Here is a 23,361-nt window from a genome sequence, read left to right as displayed (position 1 = left end):
TCTTAAAAATTCCACGTGACTCTTCAAGCTGTAGTTTTAACAAACACTGATGAAATACATTTTGCAGCAGCAGTGACTTTTATCTGGATCGCTATTAAAGGGCAGAGAAACTAAGCTACTGTTCCTTGATACTGTTGTGTAAATACGGGCCTTTCTTTGAAGTATATAATAAGTGGCCATTTTATAATCTATAATACCTGAAATATTTTGTGTCATACCCTCTTGGCAAAACAAATCTAAAAAGATTGGTTTGTTTAAAAACGGGCCTGGATACCGGGAGACACGTACAAGAATGTTCACAGGAACGACGTTGGAAATAGCAAAGAACTGGCCACAATCCAAAAGTCCGTGGGCACAAGGATGGATAAATAATAATGATGTACTCAAACAACCTGATACAGGAGTGAAAATTAACTGGAGCTTCGCGTTGAGTAAAAACAGCAGACTGAGAAAGTATGTGATTCCATTTATAAGAAGTCGAAAACTGGCAAAATAAACAATGTATTATTTACGAATTTGGAGAGATGCTGTAAAACATGGGAAGAAAAAACACAGAATTCAGGATATTGGTTTCAATAAAGAATAAGGAACAGAGTAGATAAAGGAAGGGCCACCAGATGTGTCCGATGATCTTGACACTGTCATTTTCTACTTCTTCATCTACGTGGTGGGAAATACACGTTTGCTTTCATGTTGTCCTTTATACCTTACACATATGTTTAAAACAGCATTTTGTATATACTTAATACTTAACAAAACAAGTCTTTGACTTAGGAAACACTCAGGTCTTCTCACACAAATGGTGTTCTGGCTCATTCCACATTTGTATATAAATGTTTTTTTTAAACGTTAAGTTTAACACCCTTTCGCTATTTATTCAATATGCTGGTGAACACGGCCTGAAGGAAAGAAAACCGCCTGAAAAGGCAAGGCGAATTACGAACGAAAACCGTTTTCCCTGGAAAGCCATAGGAAACTGGAGCTGGTACTCTCCTCTCTGGCAGAACGTGGAGTGTGCGGTACCCTGACCTGAGACAACACAGGGCCAGTGAGGCACACTGCAGCGACCTTCGCTCATGAGGGTGCCTTCAGCAGAAAACCAAGGAGTCATCTTCCCAAGGCTCTTAGGCAAGAACCTCTAAAAGAGGGAAAAATAAAACTATTACATATCCGTGCAAATCAAAATTCATAGAACAGTGGCAGGCAGCCAACCCAACTATTTCAGGTCTGCTCGCCCATCTGCTTGGCCTGTTAAATGCCGGAAAATACAAGCAAATCGCTTCTTCTGCAACTAATTCTCAATAGGGCTCCTAAAATTCAGACTCCATGATGCAACTTTAATAAGACAGAACAGCTTATTATGATCAATAAAGCAAAGGCTTCCAGCAGTTTCTGGGCCAAAAGCTGGCTCAAATGTCTCTTCGATGGACAGGGAGCATGAACACCATCCTTCTCCAGCACTGCGGAAGGCCCCGGGGCCAGGAAACGTGCAGATCCCAGGAAGCAGCTCTGTCCTGACTCCCCTCTCCGGAGGAACCAAAGGCGTTCTCATCCTGCTAGATTTTATTAGCCCCAATATATGGTAATTAATTTACTGCAGGCCCTTAATTCATAAATGGATCAAATAAAGCTTTACATGGCTCTTGGCAGCTAACCCTTACTAAATTATGGTGACTAGAAGTTTGTTCAAATGCTGCCCATAAGTCAGCCCCTTCAGCTTGTAAAGTTCAATTAGAGTTCTTGGCTTATTGTGTGCCTTAAAGCTTCAAAGGAGGCATTATTCATGCAGTTACCATTGCCAAAAAGGGGGAAACTGGCCACGAAGCAATTCCTAGAACGTAGATCCAGGAATTGCCAGGAAATTTTAAAACTTCAACTCTCGGTACCCAAATGCCTCCACTTTAGGACAAATCTTGGTGAACTGCAAGCAACTAAGGAACTACGGAAATCTACATAATAATGAAAGTTCTGACCAAATGTGCATACACATAACACCTACTAAAGTTTCTTTTTCTATATTCCCCGTATTCGTGCCATTGGTAGGTTCCTGTAAATGTAGTCTAAACAGGCTGGGAGCTTAACCAGAGGCCAAAATCACCATCCCCACACCACAGTGGTCTGTCATCTCAGTTCTCACGCTCACATCTCGAACTGGCAGGAAAGTCAGGGGTACAATCCACCAAAGGTCTGAATCTGACTAGCATTTTCTGGGGTTGCACTTGAGCTGCCGAGCACGTTTTCTTTGTATGCTATCTACTTCAGCCAGGGCTAATGACAGCTCTGCCCAGGAGAGCAAGGCAAGAACTTTCGCTCTGACGCTTCCCTTCCTGGCAGGTAAGTGACTGGACTCTAGTTCTCTTTCCCATGGGAGGTTCTGTGGTTGCCCTCAGATATGAAAAAGAATTGGTGTGTTTTCCCAAGAGCACACCATTAAGTCAGAAAAAGTCCCTGGCAACAAATCTCCATGTCTGTCTGCAGAAGAAGAATCTGGTGCTGCCAGTTCTGTAAACATCCAGCCTTCCCTATTGCCTGGCCAGGAGACTTAGATGAAGGAACAGGAAAACAATTCCACTGTGAGCTTCTGCCCGGGAGGCCAAGGCACTAAATCTCCTTGAAGCTGAAAACAAATTAGCAGCTTTGCCTGCATCAAGCTGGCCATCTGCAAGGAGGCTTCTTTCCACTCTAGCATTACAAACTGTGCTCCTTGTAGATAACACTTTTAAGGGTAAAAAAATGTTCCCTTCAGCTTACTGCCTGTCACCTTATTGACTCTACTGACAGAACTGCGTGAAACCTGCACAACAGGCTTCCTCTGGGCGCCAAGTGGATTTGAGCCACATGGAGGGAGGCAGATGGGAGGAGGGAGGGTGGTTTTTAAAGTCATGGGCTACCGACCTCCTTTGTCTTCACTATTCATTCATTCATTCAACATTTCTTTATTGGTAGCTGCCATGTGCTTGGCACTGAGGATACACGTGTGAACCAGACAGACAAGAATGCTTAAGAATAAGATATCAATGTGATATTTATGACCGATTTTTTTATAGTCTTTGTACTCAATAAGGGAGGCAAGTACCCTTTATTGTACAAAAGTTGGTGAACTAAAGGAAGAAGCACCTTTCTAGACTGTGAAGAAAAACTTGAAAATATAAGTACATTTGACCCTTGAACGATATGGGTTTGAACCACGTGGGTCCACTTACACAAAGATTTTTTCAACAAAAATATAGTTGGCCCTCTGTATCTGTAGGTTTTGCATTCATGGATTTAACCAACTTCAGACCAAAAACAGTATTTTAGATCCTTGGTTGGGGATCCCTGTACGTCGAGGGCTTACTTAAGTAAGGCGTGGGGGTCAGTGTCCCTAACCCTGGCATTGTTCAAGGGTCAACTGTAATTGCATGAGCTTTGGTTGAGTGAGCAGAGTGTTTCCAGATACATCCTGCTCTGGAGCCTGGTTCTACCCAAAACAAGGTCAAGGGATGCTGGCTTCCATGAGGTATCTTCAGTGCATCTGTCCTTAGTAGAAGGAAGTGCCTACGAGACCTGTCTCAACTTCAGTGTCTCAGAGGTCCCAGTGTTAAGGGGTTAGCCCACAACCAAGGAGATGAGAGTTTTTGCTACAAACACTGAAAGGAATTTGTGAAAACCCAGCCTGATGAACAACTCATGTTGCTAAGTAAGGACAGAAAGAACAGAGCTCAAACCCAAAACAATGACCTGGCCAGGACCCATAAGGAAGGCAGGCAGGCCTGGGATAGGGTAGTCTGTGCATTCTAAAAGCTACTAAATTTCTTTTGTTTAGATAACCAATAGCCAAACAAACAGCAACAAAAAGGTAGTTTTCTATTTCATTTTTATGCCACATTTTTAAATTCCCAAACTGTCTGAAAACCAAGCATAACTAAAACCACATTGGGGGGGGGGGAGCTGGCAGGCCATGTAAGCTATGACAATAATAAATTGAATGACTTGATCTCTCCATAGAAATAAAGTGATGATGATGATGGCAAACTCCAAACTGACTGAAATTATCTCAATTTCAGGTCATAGAATAAATGGTAGCTATAAGGAAAACAAAGGAACTTAGGCCTCTTTTTAAGAGTTTTCTCATCTGTATAATAGGGGATAATATTACAGTTAATGAAAGAACGACAAGATTAAGTATGTTTATACAATGAAGGGTGAAACCTTCACCCATTTTTTTCTAAAACTAGTGCCAAAAATGTTGGTGGCCAGGAAATTGGAGAAAACTTTTCTGGGGAAACTGATCAAAAGAAGAGAAAAAGCATATGGAAACCCCTAGCTGGGGACCTTCGAGAGCAATAATCCACCCAGGTCTGTACCGTCAAAAGGTCCACCCAAGTATGTGGGCCTTCAAACCAGTTTCTTAGCACATCTCTCTTAGCACACAGACAGCCAAGGATCATCAGGCATTTGAGTCTCCAATACCAAAGACAGAGGACAAAACAAACACTCAAACAAAAAAAGGAACTCAGAGAACTTAGAAACAATGCTAAGAAAAAAAGAAAAAGAAAAAGCGAGAGGGAGGGAAAGAGGAAGGCGAGGAGGAGGAAAGAATGAGATAATTAGTATCCTTAGGGAAATAAGGAAACACTGCATTCATGAAACTAAAATAGGTTTGTAAGGAAATGATTCCAATAACAAAAAGAAAACTGTATGACAACAGGTTTTTTAATGAAAAAAAAAAAAAAAAAAGATAGACTTGGGAAACTATTGCCAAATCAAAAAATATACATATAAAGTATAAGCCAGAGATTTGAAAAAGGAAAGAAAAGATCAGAAGAGTATAAGATTGATATGGGAGGTTCAACTTCTAAATAAAAGGGGCTCCAAAGAAATACATCTACAAAATTTCCAACTCTACAGTGCCTGAGTTTCTCATGAGAGGACCAAGCTCAACACAAATGATTAAAAAAGTCTCATGCCAAAGGATGTTACTGAGAAATGACTGAATGCTGGGGACAAAGAAAAAATGAAGGCTTGGGGGATGGGGAAAACAAATAGGTATCAAACACAGGACCTCCAATCAGGATGGTGCTGGACTTGTCAAAGACCACACTGTGGAGATTAGAGCAATGGAGCAATGCCTTCAGGAGTTTGAGAGAAAATTATTTTAACCAATTCTTGTATCTAGCCACTTTATCAATCAAGTTTGAGGGTAGAAGCAAAACATGTTCAAACATCCAGATTTCAAATTTTTACTTCCCATGAACCGTTACTTAGGACACCATTGGAAGAGCTGCTTTACCAAAATAAAGGGACAGAAACGAGGGAGAAGAGTACAAAATTCCAGGAAATAGGGTATTTAACATAAGCGGGAAATGGAATTTTTAGGATGGTGTATGAGAGAGAGCTAAGATTTTTATGCCTGACCTATCAGTCTGGATTAGAACAGATCAAAAGACTCCAGAGAGATGACTCCATAAAATAAAATCTATAGATTGCTTGGTGTATTTCAAGAAACTGAGAAGCAATTTGTAATTCTGGCATAATAGTTTAGGGTCAATTAGTGATGGTCACATAGAATACTAAACAAACAAAAAGGAAGGTGATTATTAACTCCAGGGAGAAAGTTGAGTGTTAAAGAAAAGGTATGTGGCTGTGCCGTGAATAATATACACAGTCATATAATATATACACTGAATCCCAACCGAACTAAAAAGTACTTCTGGTACTCTAAGCTGGCCCTAACGACACTGCTTCTTGGTAGCCACACGAGTGATGCCTTCTCCACCTCAAGTTTGGGCTTTGGGCAGGACTTACTTCTAATTAATAGAATAAATGGCAGAAGTAATGGATTGTTGTTTCTAACATTAAGTTATATAGGCTCTGGAGTTCATCCTGGACTCTCTCTCTCTCTAGAGTCTTGCAGGGGAAGCAAACTGCCAGATCACAAGCAGCCCCATGGAGAAGCTCATTTGTCACAGCAAGGAATTAGGTAAGGTACTCAGGTCAATAAATAGCCTGTGAGGAACCAAAGCCTGTCAACAACCATGAGGTTAGAGGTGCAGACTTCCGCCCCAGGCAAGTACTCCGCTGACTGTGGGGCCCAGCCCACAGACTGACCACAACCTCATAGACAACTCGTGCCAGAAGCACCTAGTTAAGTTGTTCTCAGATTCTTGACCCACAGAAACTGTGAGATAGCAAGTTGTTTTTGTTTGTTTGTTTTTTTAAGGTACTGTTTTGGAGTAATTTGTTACACATCAACAGGCAACTCCTAACTACACAGGGAGAATGGGAGACAATAAAATAGATATATATTGGGAGAGGGGAGTGAGAAAGCTAAATCATCATCTTCCATAATAAGAAGTTAATGTAAAATACCTAAAACTGAAAAAATACATCAAGAAATAGCCACATAGACATGTGTTTGCAAAACATAGAGAAAAATACCAGCTAAAATTGTTTCGAGTAGTTAGTGGCCTCTGGAGAATAGGAACTGGGCTAAGGAGAAGGTGGAATAAGAAACTTTTTTTTATGAGAACTTGTAACATTCTGTAGCTTTTTAAACTATATAGCTGTGTACCTGAATAAAAGTTAAAAAGGCAAATTAAACCACACTTGTGTGTGAACTCTCATGCATCCAATATATTCTCTATTTTACGGCTGTCTTTTGGGCATTTTAAGGAATTGTAATGAGTCCTTCTATATATTAAATTTATTGGGGTGACATTGGTTACTCACATTATATACATTATGAGTCTTGATAAAAGGTAGAGACAGTAGCACTAGAAGTAGCTGGGACTTGTGCAGGCATTTGTATTTTATTTTTATTTTTTTTAGGCGAGGCAACCCTTGATTGACCTTACAGATAGATTGCAAGGACCTTGGTGAGCTTACAATGCTTCACATTTTTTACTTTTGAATGCCTACAGCACCTGGTCTTCCTAGGTGGTCTCCCATCCAAGTACTAACCAGGCTCGACCCTGCTTAGCTTCCAAGATCAGACAGGATTGGGCTCGTTCGGGGTGGCATGGCCATAGACTTGCACAAGCATTTTAGACCAAGGGTTTGAAAACCTGCTAATGAAAGTGTTACGAGTCTACCTCCTAGGAATCTTACCAGATAATGTCTTCAATGTGCTCCTTCTTCCTTGGAATGTATCAGAGATTAAAATAAATGTCAGCCTGCTCGGACCAGACTCCGCTTTACCTGCGCAACCGCTAGGAGTTCAGCAGAGATTTGAGTAAACAAAGAGTTCAAGAAATAGAGAGTTCAGGACTGGAGACTCAAGTCATGCCTACTGGCTGTCCTGCAGGACCTGGCGCTAACCGGGAGGGTGAAGAGAGGGTGACGCCATCCAGGCTGTTTGCTAAGAAGTTTGTTCAAAATCTTTTTAAGTCCAAAATGATTCTGGCAAGAACACTCAAGATCTTCACACTCCCTTGCTCCTCAAAATTCAGGTACCTTCAAGAGATTATGTACTCCACATACCCCACACCCCGCATTTTACACGGGAGGAAAGTGAGGCCCAGAGCCAAGAAAACACAGCTCGATGGTGAGAAAAGCGAGATGACAACCTGGTTCTGTTGACACCTCGTCTAGTGCTTTTTTCTAGGTTCTTGTTTTCCCTTGAAATTTATCAAAGTTCCCCACAGTCCGAAGGCATTTGTGAACTACATCATATCACTCGGCTTATGTAAAATACGTTAGCTTTCACAGTGAATAAGGGATCTCAGCAAAAGCAGAGGAAGCAAACAGAATACTCTAAAACAACTTCATTAACTCATTACAGACACATACATTTTTTATAACAAATGAGTATAACAAGTGAGAGTTCCCAGCAGAACTTTAATAGTCACATAGTTTTCCTTTTTCTTTCAACCAGTCTCCCTTTTCTCTTAAGACTAATACTACAGTAACTGCAAAGTTATAGCGATCACATCACTTTGGTTTAGCCACAAGTCTTTTCTCAAAAATAGTTTTTGTAGTAACAGTCACAAGTGCAATACCAAGAACTCTCGAGGATTCTGTAACAATACACTAAAATAAAATCTGCTTGATGGATCAATATTAGAACATTGCAGCCAAAAAAAATAAAGGAGAATTTTTAACAAAAAATATTACAGGTACACACAAACCAACGGAACAGAACTGAGAACTCAGAAATAAGACCACGTATATGTGAGCAAATAATTTTCGACAAAGGAGCCAAAAACATACAATGGAGAAAAGAAAGTGTTTTCAATAAATGGTGTTGGGAAAGTTGAAAAGCCACAGCAAAAGGAAACTAGACTGTTATTTGTCACTATATACAAAAACTAACTCAGGGTGGATCAAAACCCTAAATAAATATAAGACCTGAAACAATAAGACGCAAAGAAGAAAACATAGGTACTAAACTCATAGACCTTGGTCATAGAGAGGATTTTATGAATTTCACCTCCAAGGGAAGTAAAAACAAAAATAAATGAATAGACCTATTTCAAACTAAAAAAGCTTCTGCACAGCAAAAGAAACCATCAACAAATCAAAGAGGCAACCAACTGAGTGGAAGAAGATATTTGCAAACAACACCTCCAATAAGGGGCTAATATCCAAAATATACACAGAACTCATAAGACTCAACAACAAAAAAACAAACCAATTAAAAAAATGGACGGAGGACCTGAACAGACATTTCTTCAAAGAAGAAATACAAACAGCTACTGGATATAGGAAAAGATGCTCAACTTCACTATTAGGGAAATGCAAACCAAAACCATAATGAGATACCACCTCACACCTGTAAGAATGGTTATTATCGACAAGACAAGTAATAACGAATGTTGGAGAGGTTGTGGGAAAAAAGGAACCCTCATACACTGCTGGTGGGAATATAAATTGGTGCAGCCTCTATGGAAAAGAATACGAAGGTTCCTCACAAAGTTAACAATGGAATTACCATATGACCCAGTGATCCCTCTTTCGTGTATCTACCCGAAAAATTTGAAGACATTGATCCATAAAGATATACGTGCCCCTATGTTCACTGCAGCATTATTTATGGTAGGCAAGACATGGAAACCACCAAAATGTCCTTCAGTCAATAACTGGATAAAGAAGATGTGGTACATATATGCAACAGAATACTACTCAGTCTTAAGGAAAGGTGAAATACTGACATTTATAACGACATGGATGGATCTTAAGATTGTCATGCTAAGTGAAATAAGTCAGACAGAAAAAGTTGAGAACATATGATTTCACTCACATGTAGGATATAAAACTGAAAGCCAACAAATGAACAAGACAAACAACAAACAAAACCTCAGACACAGACAGCAGTTTAGGGGTCACCAGAGGGAACAGTGGGGGGGGGAGGCAGACAAGGATAAAGGGGGTGAAATAAATGGTGACGGTGACAGGAGGAGATTTGACTCTGGGTGGCGAACACACAATGCAATACACAGATGGTGGATTACAGAACTGTATACTCGAAACCTATATCATTTTATTAACTGACGTCGTCCCCAATAAAAGTGATTAAAATAAATAAATAAATAATAAAAAGACAAAAAAAAATCAAGGTGTTTCTTGATTTATGCAATTGTACCCTTCTGGAAGATCTTGATAAACACAATATTTTGTATGAAACATAAAACGCTCCTTTTGTTTAGTTATCATGGGAGATTACAAAGGCACATAGCTTCTCATGAGCTTTTTTAAGTCAGGTACTGTCGGTTGAGATACGTTTCACTATTCAAGTAACCAAACACCAAGAAGCTCATGTGCAGTGGAAGGCAGGCCGAGGCTGCCTTCGACTGATCTTCACGTTTTCACTTTGAGTTCTGATCAATCGTGTTTTGCTTACCAACTGACCTGGCACCCTTGCTATCTCTTCTCCCTTTTCAATAATAATCAGAGAGAAATAAATGGGGCGATGACACCAAATACTGAACCATTAACAAGTTGAAGCTGCCGGAATTTACGGAGCGAAAAGAACAACACGATGCGGGCTCCCCCACGATTCCATAGCAGTCCTCTGTGAACACCAGACTCCTACTTCTACTTTCCAAAATGCGCACGCCATTTGCACTGAGTAAATGTACATAATTACGGGTGCATACACCCCTTGGCAGAGCATCTGCATCTCCCTTGGGTAAAGTGCAGTTTTGTAAAGCTTGACTCTACAGATCAGGAGGGTCAGGGTGAGAGTCAAATCTGGAAAAAACAAACGTTATCAACGGTATCAAGGAGCCAGTACCCAGACCCCGGGGGATTTGGGTTAGCTGCCAGGCCTGAATGACTCCTCAGAGGAGGAGCCCAGTAAGGTCAGCCCACCTTCTTCTGAAACCTTGAGGTGAACCTATGGGGACAAGACAGCTAGATCCCTCCCGCAAGCCATCACTGAAGCTACCAGAACTCTATGACATTTGATTCTCCTTCGGACCCTGCCTTGATTTTCACCCTAGTCATAAATTCCCCATACTTCATTTTCCTCACTTTGAGAAAATGAGGATGGTGATGCTAACCACAGCCCCAAATACTTAACAGTCACACTCGACATGTGTCATGCTTTGCTGAAATTCCATACTTGGAAATGTGCTACTGCAAGAAACTGCAAGTTCAAGAGGACTGGCATGAATGATGATGTTTATTTTAAGAAGATATTTAATTCAAAAGCCAGATATGAAGTGAGATGTCTTAAAGGATGTACACTTCAGAGATTCTCTAGTAACTGAGGATTTTGTGGTTAATGCTCTTCTTCTGAATCACTTAAGATTAACGTGCAGTCAACACGGAGCTCACTGCATCCTGCTTCTCTGAAAATTGACCTGCCGTTCCCCTGCTCCCACTGGGTCATTTTGTCCCACTATCAACCTAGAATTTAACTTTTTTTTTTTTTTGGAACTCCCTGTGAACGTGATAATGCCTTTCGGTCACCCTACCAAGCGGAGATCTTATGAAAGAGACAAGTTCACTATGGCTCTAGTGCTTTGCAAAGAAGACTCTTCCAGTCTATGGCCTCGTAACTTGTCTACCCTCGAGTATTCAAAGACTTACTGAACTCAAAGCGCCTCTCACACACTCGCTCACCACAAGCCAGCTCAGTTCCAGGTTCAGAGAGTGCCAAGCCAATGCCCCCAATCCCAATTATGGTTTCTCTCTGTTTCCAGTATCCACCCCCTATATGTTTGTTTGGACAAGAAATAATTTTATACGTGTATGCTCAAGGTGCTGGAAAGAAGCAGCTCACTGTGAGTACTGTCTGGAACTGGCTGGCTTTTCATGCTCTGAAAAGCTCCTGGGTCTTCTCATGAAGCCGAGGAGAGCAGTGGAAAGCAGTCTTTGTTGGTTCTCTTTAAACAAGTTGGCCTGCGCTGCTGCTACTCGAGCGAAATAAGACACACTCGATGTTCTCAGTCGGCTCTTTCAACTTGACTTACTTCAAGAGTTGTCTGTCAATGCAGACATCAAGAAGACATCTACATGACAGCATACAAAACTGTGCAGATGTACATGTGGGGCCCTGAAGGGCTGGCGGGACACCAGCTGCCCGCCGAGCCAGGAGAACATGTGGCGCTGCCTCTGAAGCCCGGGAAGCGGTTGGCCACTTTTCTTCTTGTTATGAAATACGCAATCGAAAACGACATTTTGGGTATTTTTGTAAAAATATTTGGTGAATATTAAATTTAAAAAAAACATTTCACTCTAGAAGCCGAATTAATTCCCCACATTTCAGTCAAAACCTCAAACTGACAGGCAAATGTTTATTTGCCTTTTAGCATATTTTTTAAATAATTGCTTATATTCATACATACACATACATGAAAACAAACACAGACGTAAAACTAGGACAAGCTGATCACTTTAGGTAGAAACTAGAAATCCGGAAAGGACACACAGTCGTCTTGTTTAGATTGCCTGTATCTCAAGTTTCTCCACCACAGTGACAGGGCTAGCTGTAGGAATGTTCCACATAAGTGAAAAGGTGCTATTCAGATGGTGTTGGCAGAGCTACCTAAAGTTTCCCAAAGTGTTTAATTGTTCTGATTCCCCAAGTGTTTCATTCCCCAAGTGTGACTGTAAAGGAAAGTCACATTTCTAACGCTCAAGGATTGAAATATACTATGAAAGCATCTCAGATCCATATTTGAGTCAGAAGCCTTAATTATGAAATGAAAATATATGGGTGTGGTGTGTATATTATCGCTCAATTTACTATTCGGTTATAAACAACTATCGAATGAGCAATAAGGGTCTTGCCTACCTCACACATCACTTTTTACCTGACTGTGTTACAACAGACTTTGCTAGATACTTTGCAATTGTGCCCATGAGCCTAATTCCTCCAACTTTCTTTGCTGAGAGTGGCTTTTTTGCAACCTATGATACGCCTTCTCTCATTTTATAGCTTATTTTCCTTCTGCCAGGGAAATATTAGCCAATCTTATTTGGGAACAGAAGGGCTGGGGAAGGGTACATATGGGAATGCTTTGGTACATATTACTTTTAAAAACTACCTGGACAGTTCCTCCTGTTGCAGCTATACACAGAAGAAGCCTAGGGAAGAGGCTATGGGGATGACATAAATATTGGGGGTGTAGGGGTCAAGGCGGGGCTGGATGTGCCAGGGAAGAAGCTGCAAACTGAGTAAGTCAAGTGACAAATTCTATACATCAACAAATCATGAGGCACAAAGGTTTTCTATAAGGATCCTGTCCGTTCATCTTTATTCTGAAGAACCCAAAGGAAAGATGTTTTCAGAAACCTGAGCGGCTTAGATTCCTCCCAGTTCAGAATGGATGCTTGACAAATTTCCTCCCCTGGGTGTTTAAATTCCTCACATCTAAAAGTCTCTTTTAACTTCTTTCGCTTGGGGGAGGGGGGGGTGGGAAGCTGTAAAATGTCATTCTAGACACAAGAAGAAATGAAATCTAAACCTCTCCATCATCCAAAGCTAAGTCCCCACCAGGGCAGAGCCCCAGCCTCATTCTCCCTCAGGAACCTCGCTTGCACACTTACTTTCTCTGGCTATAGCCATTCTGATTTTTACAAGGGGGACTCTCATTCCCTTTTCTATCTAGGTTAGGATCCCAGCTCCAAGCATTGCAAACTGTGCATTTGATTTACCAACCTCGTTCGTCCCTTTTGTCATCAAAATGTCAGTGAGTCCTAAGTTGGGAAGGGTGAGAGAGAAGGGGATTCTCAACCAGGGCAGGGTAAACTGGCACAGCCTTTGGGGAAAGCGGTTAATCGGTACGGGCTCCCGAGTGTTAAAAATGTTTGTTTCCTTTGACTCAGCAATTCTGTTTCTTGAAACAGATCTTAGCATAATAATTACGCATTCCTGAAACGCTACGGAAAAATTCATGCACAAAGATATGCTACGTATTGCTTATATTTATTTAAGAAGTTGAAGGCAATGAAAAATATCCATCATTTGAGGAATTTAAATTTTACGTGTCCTCTCCATGGAATATTTATTATCAATGAAAAATGCTTTTTAAAAAGTGTGTTTAACATCAGAAATGCTTGTTTTAATGTAAAGATTAAAAGAGAAAGCAATATTCAAAAGTGTAACTCCAGAAGTGATCACGACTACATTTTAAAAAATGTATATGGAAAAAACTAAGAAGTAAACTAACAAATTAAAGTGGCTGTCTGATTATTGAGACTATCGATGATTTTTTTTTTCCTACTTTTTTTGGGTCCCCCTCCCACACACACACACACACAAAAAGTACTAAAAATGACCATGTATTCTTTTTATAATCAGCAAATAAAAACCACATTAAGGATATGACTAAAGGGGAAAGGCACACAAAATATTTTGTTTCTGCTTTTTTTGCGGAGGTTGGTCTAATAATAGCAAAGTTGGAAGCTGAAATGCAATAAAGTATAATCAGATTTTGTAACGGCTTTTTAAAAACCAGTGACAAAGTAGATATTTCAGACCATTTCTTCCATATTGTCTAGGCCAAACTTAATTTAAAAGTAATATATTCCTGACTAGAAAGCTACACTACTTAAACTTAAACAGGTATAAGGACCCTATCACTTTGTTCCACGAATTTATTCAACATTCAGCAAATATGCATGGCACCCTTACTCTGTGCCAGGCGCTGGGAATCCCACAGTGAACCAAACAGATGGGATTTGTGCACTTAAGCAGCTTACAGCAGAGTGAGCTGAAAGGGAGGGTTTGTATACATCAACCCAGCTGAAGCTGATTCAATTACGCCTGCCAAAATCAGATGCTAGAACTGTAAAGAATTTTCTATCGTTCCAGACTTAAAAATAAAAATCTCAGTTATCACGTCACATCTTACTCCCTCTTTCCAAAGAGCATTTTTTTGTGAAATATACGAGAACTTTTGAGCAGTGGTAGACAGAAATCCAGAATGCCGGTTCAAATTCGCTCACCAGGTGTGCTGCCTTGCGTAGGTGAATGAATCCCTTTCTAAGTCTCCTTTATTAAAATATAGATAATAACAGCTGACATTGGATTTTGTTCTGAGGATTAAGGAAATCATTACCTGGCAAGCAAGCCCAGCACAATGCCTGACACAGAGTAAGTGCTCAACAAATCGATCCTCTCATCCATAAAATATACATGTTTACACATAAAAATAATGAAGAATTGAGTAAGGACAAAGATGTAAAAGTCAATGAAATAGGGGGTTCGGGGCGAGTGGCAGTGATGGCTCATGGGTACAGGGTTTCTTCTGGGCTAATGAAAGTATTATAAAATTAATTGTGATGATGGCTGCAAACTCTGAATGTTTTAAACACCACTGAATTGTACACTTTAAATGAATGGTTTATACGGTATATAAATTATATCTCAATAAAACTGCTATAAAAAATATTTTTAAACCTTCAGTGAACTACTTTAATCAATGTGCCTGAGTGAGCCAACAGCTATTCTTTGCAACCAACGAGACAGACTATCTGCATTGGGTAATCAGGAAATACATCTTCAGTTCCAAGTCAAAACATATTAAGACTCTTTCAAGATTTTCTTATCAATTCCTTTACAGGAAAAAAAGATAAACAAGCAGACAGGACATTACGACACACACAAATCTCCTTAGATGACTTCTTAAATCTTTTACTATACCTAAGTCCGAAGAAAAGGTTAGTTTGAAGTGCCTTACATTCTGTATTCACATATAAGTTTAGCTACAACGTCAAGCAACCAAAAGGGGTAACGAAACGCCTTTACATCGTGAGTTCAAAACTTACTGCTTCATTACTTAACACTTAATGTCACCACCAAAATATACACACCAATGACACAAAAGAACAAACGCTCGGTCTAAAAACATTAAGCTGAATCCTACCTAATAGCAGCTTATTTTTCACACTGACAAGAGGTGAAGTGACTATGTTCTTGCTTTTCAGCAAAACACACAATCACTCATCACGTCCAAATGTCAGCCACATGACCTCACCAAGAAAGCATAATACAGGTAGGTCCAAGAGTAAAACAAAACCCGAGACAACGGCACGAACGATCCTTCCCCTCCCTTCTTCCTTACTCTCGCCTTCATCCAACAAATCCTTTCTGATTATTCACTAAGTGAATATCCATCCTCCCTTTTTACTTTCTGATTTTTCTGTGAAGCTAGTAACATTAGTTTCAGTCACCTTAAAAAGGAAAGTACTTACATGATGAGTTTTACAGTTATTTATAATATGTACATATATATATCCTGAGCCAATTTTGTTTTTATTAAAAAAAAATTTTTTTGCCACTATACACAAAATAATCAGAGGCAACTAAGACAGTGTATGGTCCAGCAAATACACGAATTCGATTTTCTGTGCGGGTTGCCTTTTGCACGTGAAAATAGGCGGCACCCGGTGCAGTTTGGAAGGGTGCACCCTTTGGGCTGCTCTGCCCGAGGAACCATCCACACTTTCACTGGCAACCAACACTGCAAGATGGCCCAAGACACCGATGATACGTTTCACGACCAATACTCAAGAGTGGCACCAACTACTAGTTCTTTCAGCCCCTCGAAATCTCTGTGGAGTTCATGTAGAGGATCCGGGTTGGACTCTTTCTCTCACTGACACAGTGATTAAACAACTGTGCTCACCTGCCGCACCCCCGTCCCGGGCTGACTCATCCCCACGCGGCCCAGCGCCGACAGGGAGCGCGTGCCCACCCTCCACCTTAAAGTTCCCCATCACTGAGCAGTTATCATCGCTGCTGTGGCAGCTAATGAAACGCCAGGCAAAAGTGGGCAGCTGACTCTCCTTTTGTGAGTCGAAGCTGAATGTATAAAATCACTGAGAAATACCTCAACAAGTAGTAATATTTCACTTATTTAAAGTAGTGCACTGACTCCATGCTCGGTTACTGAAAATATCGATATTAAGCCTGGATTAATATTTAATCTCTCTTCAAATCAAAATCTGAAAAGGAGAGTTCTATTCTCAGTGATTCAGTTGGTAAGTAAATAGTGCAGAAATAGGAATAACAATATCTTGTGTCAATTATGTAGAATCATTTGCTTTTCAATGAATTAGCTTTAACCCCCCTAAACTGCACATTTAAATTGAAACACTATCCTCTCTATGACTTTGGAGACGCAGAAGAAGCAAAAGAATTTACGAATATCTCTGGTGGTTTAAGGAGCATCATTCAGTTCCCCAATTAATCGCCTGTAACACATTAATTCTCAAGATCACTTTTCTTTCTTTGGAAAATACACAGACTATCAGGTGAAGGGCCTCATGTAAACAAGCATTCATCCTCTCACACCAGGTGTTACGTCTTCTTTAAAAAACCATACTTACCGTCATAAGATGCCACTTGTTTTTCCATTGTCCCCTCTGAAAAGCCCCAGTGATTCTCTGAATACCATCCTTCATTTGCTACTTCACTAACTTTCCTTACTACTTTGGGTTTCTGAACTATTTCAAAAATAATTCAGCAGAGGCCACGCAGAAGCAAAGCTACTGCGTCTGGCTCACCGGAGAAACAAACAGCAAGGTCCACCTGGCCACAGTGGTAAATCAGAGAGAGTGGGACCCAGTAGTTGTTCATTAAGTTCCCCCCTAAACCTCTGTGGAGCGCATGTTCGGAATCAAAGCTGGACCCTCTTTTTTCATTAGCACTGTGATTAAACAGCTTTGCTCACCTGCCACACCACAGCATCTTGCCAGGCACTATCTACGCTGTTGAGGCAGGTAGGACAGGTGCCTCTGTCCATCTGATACTTGAGAAAATGAGACAATAACGCATGTAACTTCCTTAAAGAGAAAAGGTCAAGCAGTTTGCAAGTGACCAGGACATCCCCTCTTTCCCCTGAGACAGTGGTTCTCAAATTTGTTTGTGCATTAGAATCCCCTGGGAAGCTTCGAAAAAAAAACACCAATGTCAGGTGGCCAAACCAGACCACATTGCCTACCCAGACCCAGTAAATGCCTAGAGCAGTGCCTGGGCACCAGCATGTTTGAAAAGCTCACCAGGTGATACAAAGGCACAGAGTTAAGAACCACTGTCCTGTGACCTATAGACGTTTAAAAGGTTGTCACTGGCAAATACCAGGATTCTTTCTCATTTCTTTTTCTTAACCAAAGTGGCTCTGCTTAACCTATAGGAGAATGGAGAGGACAGAGACGACAGACTGACTGGCAGAGCAGCGGAAAATGACAGCCATGACAATAACCATGGACACCGCTGAACCAAGTATGTTCTCCAGTAGGGAGGAAAAAAGAAAAAGAAAAAAGGCCCAAGAAGAAACATGGTTAAACATGGTTCAATAAAAATCAAAAGGAAAATACATTCAGAAGAGCTAAAAACCCGAGTTCAACACATGTGTATTTATACACATTGCTGTATGTATACACGTTTTGTCTGTTTTATTTCTCCCCTCCCCCAAAAGGGCAAATTTTCAAACAAATGACTCTACATAGGCATGTGTGTCCCAAATGTCAGGAATGAAATTTTTCCCAACATCTGAGAGTAATTTTGTACAATATATCATTGCTCCTATGCATTCACCTTAAAGTAGAAAGATCAGAGTAGAATAACTAAACATCCAAATGCAGTAATAGTTTTTCTCTCCTATTAAGCATGATCTGAAACCCAATAATTATTTCCAGAGGGAACTCCTCTCATAGCACTTTTATTCCTGAGCACAGTTCGGTTCCTTAGGCAACAAGGACTTCCTGTCCTGGCAGGACCGCTAAGGGGAAAGTCTGTAGCTAAAAGTATCCTCCTCAGATGAGGAACTCCAAGCCCAAGAAACAATTAGGAATTAGTGGGGATTTCATATTCCAGTCTTGCTGGTCCCCACCACCACCCAAAGGAATCACAAGAATACTCAGTATTCCCCAAGGACTGCGGATATGAGCTCTTAAAATTTCTAGGATCTTGAAACGCATACATATATACAACCTTCACACATGTGAATGAACGTAACAAATGAGTTTTGTGGAAAACACTACCAGTTACACCATGCCTTCAAAATGAAAATACTAGGAAAGAGATTTTGTACAACTCAGTCTACAGGACATTAGTCAAAGGCAACTGACAGTTTTATAACTGCTTGACTTGAAGTTCTTTGTTATGAAACCTCAGACTAGAAAACTACTGTGGCTTATTTTCTCCTCCCCTTCTCCCCAGTTCCATCCCTTTTAGCTCTCCAAATGTGTTTGCTCTGTTTCCTTCTTTGTTTTTCCCGAAAGGGTAAAAATTAACGGTCAAGTAGGTTTAATTTTTAAATTGGTACAAGAGCCTTAAACAGACTGTACTAAGAAAAAATGCAAATGGAATGCTCTTGAAAATGGTTGCACATTAAACACACCTCTTATGACCCAGGTCTTTACTAAGACGAGTTCTTAAAATTCTATGGAGGTCAGAAGTTTAGTTTATTCAGCAAGAATAACTCTATTAACAGTTCCAGCTCCTCATCACCACAGTAAACATCCACACATTCCAAATCCTGGAAAATGTGAGGCAGTTAAAAGAAGGTTGGAGCTGCCCAAGGGCTGCATTACTTGGCCTGGACACTTTCACAGCTATCAGTCTACCGTAGAAAGGTATGGAAGGTGTCCACGGGGATGGATGTGTCACAGTACACAAAAGCAGGTACGTCGGACTCAGAAGATTGATTTTTCAGAGAAGCGGGTACAAACGGAGAGGCTTCATATATATATCACTACCAAATAACAACAAAACAACAACAAAATAATACTGCCAGAAAGCCCTTTAAGCATATGCCCAGAGCATCAGAATTCTATATCGACTAAGTTTTTAAACATAGAATTTTCTTTTTTCCTAAATGGTCCCATCTTCTAGAAGCTAATGTTAAAAGTCAAAACCCATCGATTTCTAAGCAAAGTGAAAAATAACCCAAGCCTTACAGCGATTCGAGCAAGTTTGTGGCTAATTTTACAACATCCACCACCAGTGAGGTCACACTGCAGGACCTCGATCCTATTCCACACTGGAATAAATGATGACAAGCAATAAACTGAGGGACACTAAGTCACAGCTAAGAAATGGAAGATAGTGTCTCACCGTAATGAGTACATTATCCAAGCGCAAGAAAAATCTTAATTTTCATTTAAAGAAATAATCCTCCTTTCCAAATCTTTTTCTGTTCCTGAAAATTGGCACCTAACTAATTAACTGTCTCAAGTCCTCTTATTATTATGTCTTGAGTCCTTTTCTATACTTTTCACACTGAGATACCAACCTGAAGCCCTGATCCATCACTTCCGCTCTAGGAGAAAATCAAAGGAAAGAAGAACTGTGCACACCCCAAAGAGAGGCAATGAGAGAGAGGCTTGCGCCCCACCTGGGACCCGTTTGCACTGGGTGGTGTGTGAACAGGCAAGCCAGATGGGAAAATTTTTAATCCCAGTTCCTCTTATATCGATCCCTCCCGACGTGGTTGCATAGTACTGTTTTCAATGGCTTCCCAGTTAAAAGTACAAAGGGGGAGGTGGCCCCAACGCCCAAAATTTCTAAGGCCAAAAGTAAACTCTGACCGTCACTTCCATTTGAGCAAACAAGAGAGCTCCCCGTGTCTGCGGCTTTCAGTCCCTTTCTCTGGCTCCTTCTTATGTAATTTATTTTTCCTTACTGAGGCTGTCAAAATTTTTCTTATCTAATTATGAAATACATCCCATAAGAATATATTCGATGTAATATGTAGAATTCGAAGATTTTTCTAAGAGTTTTTGTTTTTCTATCTTAAAACAGCTTGTTTTCTGCCTTCGGGTAATTACGTTTACACCGGTCACCTGATTTTCATTCTTCACTTTTACTCTCCTTCCATTCCCCATAATTGGTCACTATTCTTAACTATTTTCTCTCAACTACTTCTTTCTCAATAGTTTCTCCCCATATAGCCCACTTTCCCATTCACTCAGCCTCTTTTGCACGTATTTTACTTTCTTCCCTTTAAGTGTCAGCCCTCAAAATTTTCCCCTTGTTACAGAGGAACCTAACAATGATTTTGAGTCTCCGACCCTTCTCCCTACCTCATTCTTGCCCTTTTCTCCTCTCCCAAAAGACTGTGATATTGACAACTGCATCTCCTTTATCCTTGACCAGTTTGGCTTAGAGAAAAAAAGTGCCACCACGCCCCCCCCCGCCCCGCCCCCTGCCGCTGCCTCCACCCTCCGCCCTTTATTCTTCATTTGCTTTTGTTCCCTTGCTGTACCCTTGGGCATGCTTCTCCCTTAGCTGTTCTACTCTACTCATTCCCCAATGGAGCAATGCAGCTCTCTCCTTGGTATTTAGTTTTTCATTATCTACTGGCCTCTATCAATGACACCGGCCACCTGAAACCGCTGTTCTTAATGATCTTATTATGCTATAGATGTGGCCGACCATGGTCTGTGATCCACTATCGGTATAGCACATGCCTGATTTATATTTCCAATAGCAATGACAGGTTAATCCTGATCTATTTCTCTTGTACCTTGCTTCTGTTGTGACTAATGGGTTGCACTTGTCAGATGGACTGCTGAGTTAAGGGGCAGGGAAGGTGCTGTGGTCTCCCGCAGGTCACAGAAGAGACGTGACTGGATCAACTGGAGCTTAAGCCTTTGACCTTGGCTTCATTAGCTCTGAACCAACCAGCCACAGCCACATCGTGATGATGGCCCTCGCTGAATGTAAGAACCCTGGCTCAGTTCAGAGGGTAGTAGTGAAGGGCTCAGCAACACAAAAACGTCATGTCAGAGAGAGTGATCAGTTGAGAGCTACGTCTCTTTCTGATTTTCATGATCCCTCTCAGGGGAAAGGGTGACCCTCACCCTGCTTCTCACGGTCCTCCCTGTTAGCACTTAAAGTGGGGAGCCACTTTTACGGACACCTGATTCATTCTGAAAGTAAAAGCAGCCATGAACAAAAACACAAACATAGTTCTTATTTCAACAAAAATCCAAAGAGCATAAAAACCACTTTTCTTTCCTCTCTAAATACCTACCATAAAGCAAATTTCCCTTACAGGTGACATAAATACATCATGGGGAAGAGGGCACGGGGAAATAAATAAAAATAAATTGTATTTACCTTCTTCTGTTTCATGCCACACGATCCCTTCCAAATTCACACTGGTCCCAGGTTCACAGGGCCCGAGACACTCTGGCTCTGTCACTACTCCAACTTCACAGGTATTGACACCCACGGAACGAGTCCGAACCAAAAGCTGCTCAACCGGCGCTGCAATATTGGATGAAGATGGGGAAAAGTAGGAGGGTAGAATCTGAGGCGTGAGACTGCTGGAAATCGGCGGTGGCGGTGCTGGCACTGTAAACAGGGGGTCAACCTGAAAGACAGACAGGCTTACTGCAGTGGTGCTGCGCGCCGTGAGTTCTTTTTAATGCAATCTGTTTACATCACTTCTAGAATACATCACCATTCCAAATTCCATTTGCAATTATAATATGCTTTGAGAGTTTTAATGGTGCCAAAATACAAAGTAGAATAGAAATGAGCATTTTATTTTTTCATGCCAAACGAGGCAAATATTGGAGCTCTAGCTTCCTGAATTATAGGCAAGCCTCTTCAATGTCCTCCTAAATCCACCAACAGACAACCCTTAGCCCTCAGTACATGTGAATAAAATGTGCTTTGCAAAATTAAGACTATTTCCCACTTGTAATGAAATCTGATTTTCAAAATTAGTTATTTTCCAAAGGAAAAACTCCAGTAAACACCACATATGCATCATTGGACATCTAAGCACAGGAGATGGACTAAAATCATTTCCAAAGTGCTTTATATAAACCACAATGAATTAAAATCACTACTAAAATATATTAACTCACTCTGCTGAATATATGAAATACATAAACTTGGATTACACACACTGAAACACATAAACTGAATATTATTAGCACCAACTTCTAATTAAGTGTTCTACTACAAAATTTAGCAGAATTCACATAAATGGAGAAATAAATGGGTGTGCCCAACATCAACAGAATTTGAGTTTCTCCAGTGCACGAGTCCTTTAGTGGTTGAACTTGTAAAGATCCCTGATGAGTCTGACCATGACTCTGCACCCCTCTCTCTCTAAATCCAGGAAACAGAACTGACAGCCAACACAAGACTTGTGGTACAGTAACTGCTTTGCACCCCTACCCTGAGAAGAGCAGCAAAGGAGTTCTTCGCAAAAAGTTTAGGAGTCTGGCCATAATGAAACCAAAGGCTATGCATGTACTAAACAGGTAGATCACCAACCGACTCGTTCATTCAACCCATTTTAACAACTGTCATGGCCGCCATTGAATAGCTGTGGTCCTGATGACACGCTATCAACTGTGGAAGAGCCAAACGCAAAAGCAGGTCTGTCCCAGGGCTCCAGGTCCCTACCAGGTCCTCGTGTTGCATGTGGACACCACCACAGGAGGAAAGACACCTTGCGCATTTGATCAGTTGAGCTAGCAAACCATATGTGTAAAAAAGGACATGTAGAAGGCCATTCTGGTAAAAGGCCATCTTAGTCTGATGTACATCTATGTCCCCGGGTAACCTTTGTAAGAAATCAACACTTGGCTACAGACGTACTATTACATAGTCTTTTCTGTTAAAAATAAAAACACGCACATACACACAAAAAGAGTGCATTTCAAGATAAGTCGCACGAGGAAGTGTGCTCCCAGTTAAACAGCTGAAGCAGTCATCTGTGTGGGCTCCTTGTTCACATAACTGTAGGAACTATTTCTACAGTTTGCTTTTCACCGAAATGATAAACTGACGTTCACTTTCCTGAGTGATCCAAGATGCAATAGAACAGCCCTCCATCCAACTGCATGTAAAAGAAACTTAATTTCCTGCTCTCAAAGCTGCCATAAAACTTCTTGTGCCGCATGCTTTTTATTGTTCCTCATTCTTGATCACAGAGCCCAAGAAAGAAAAGCATTTAAAAG

General features: G+C 40.8%; 1 protein-coding gene and 1 pseudogene across 6 annotated transcripts in view; both read right to left on the bottom strand.

The window, feature by feature from the left end:
- The window catches only part of ZNF608 (zinc finger protein 608), a 103,253-nt gene that overhangs the window by 36,448 nt on the left and 43,444 nt on the right, over positions 1-23,361 (bottom strand). For all 6 annotated transcript variants that reach the window (XM_016165104.2, XM_016165108.2, XM_016165105.2 and 3 more), the window contains one exon: positions 21,500-21,755. In XM_016165104.2, coding sequence (XP_016020590.2) covers positions 21,500-21,755 — 256 coding nt within the window. The remainder of the gene's footprint in view (positions 1-21,499; positions 21,756-23,361) is intronic.
- Positions 6,894-7,012, bottom strand: LOC118607114 (annotated as a pseudogene).

This window comes from Rousettus aegyptiacus, unplaced genomic scaffold (genome assembly GCF_014176215.1).
Source record: "Rousettus aegyptiacus isolate mRouAeg1 unplaced genomic scaffold, mRouAeg1.p scaffold_m13_p_8, whole genome shotgun sequence".
Taxonomy (NCBI): Eukaryota; Metazoa; Chordata; class Mammalia; order Chiroptera; family Pteropodidae; genus Rousettus; species Rousettus aegyptiacus.
Note: the sequence above shows the minus strand (reverse complement) of the source record. Positions and strands in the feature narration are given on the sequence as shown.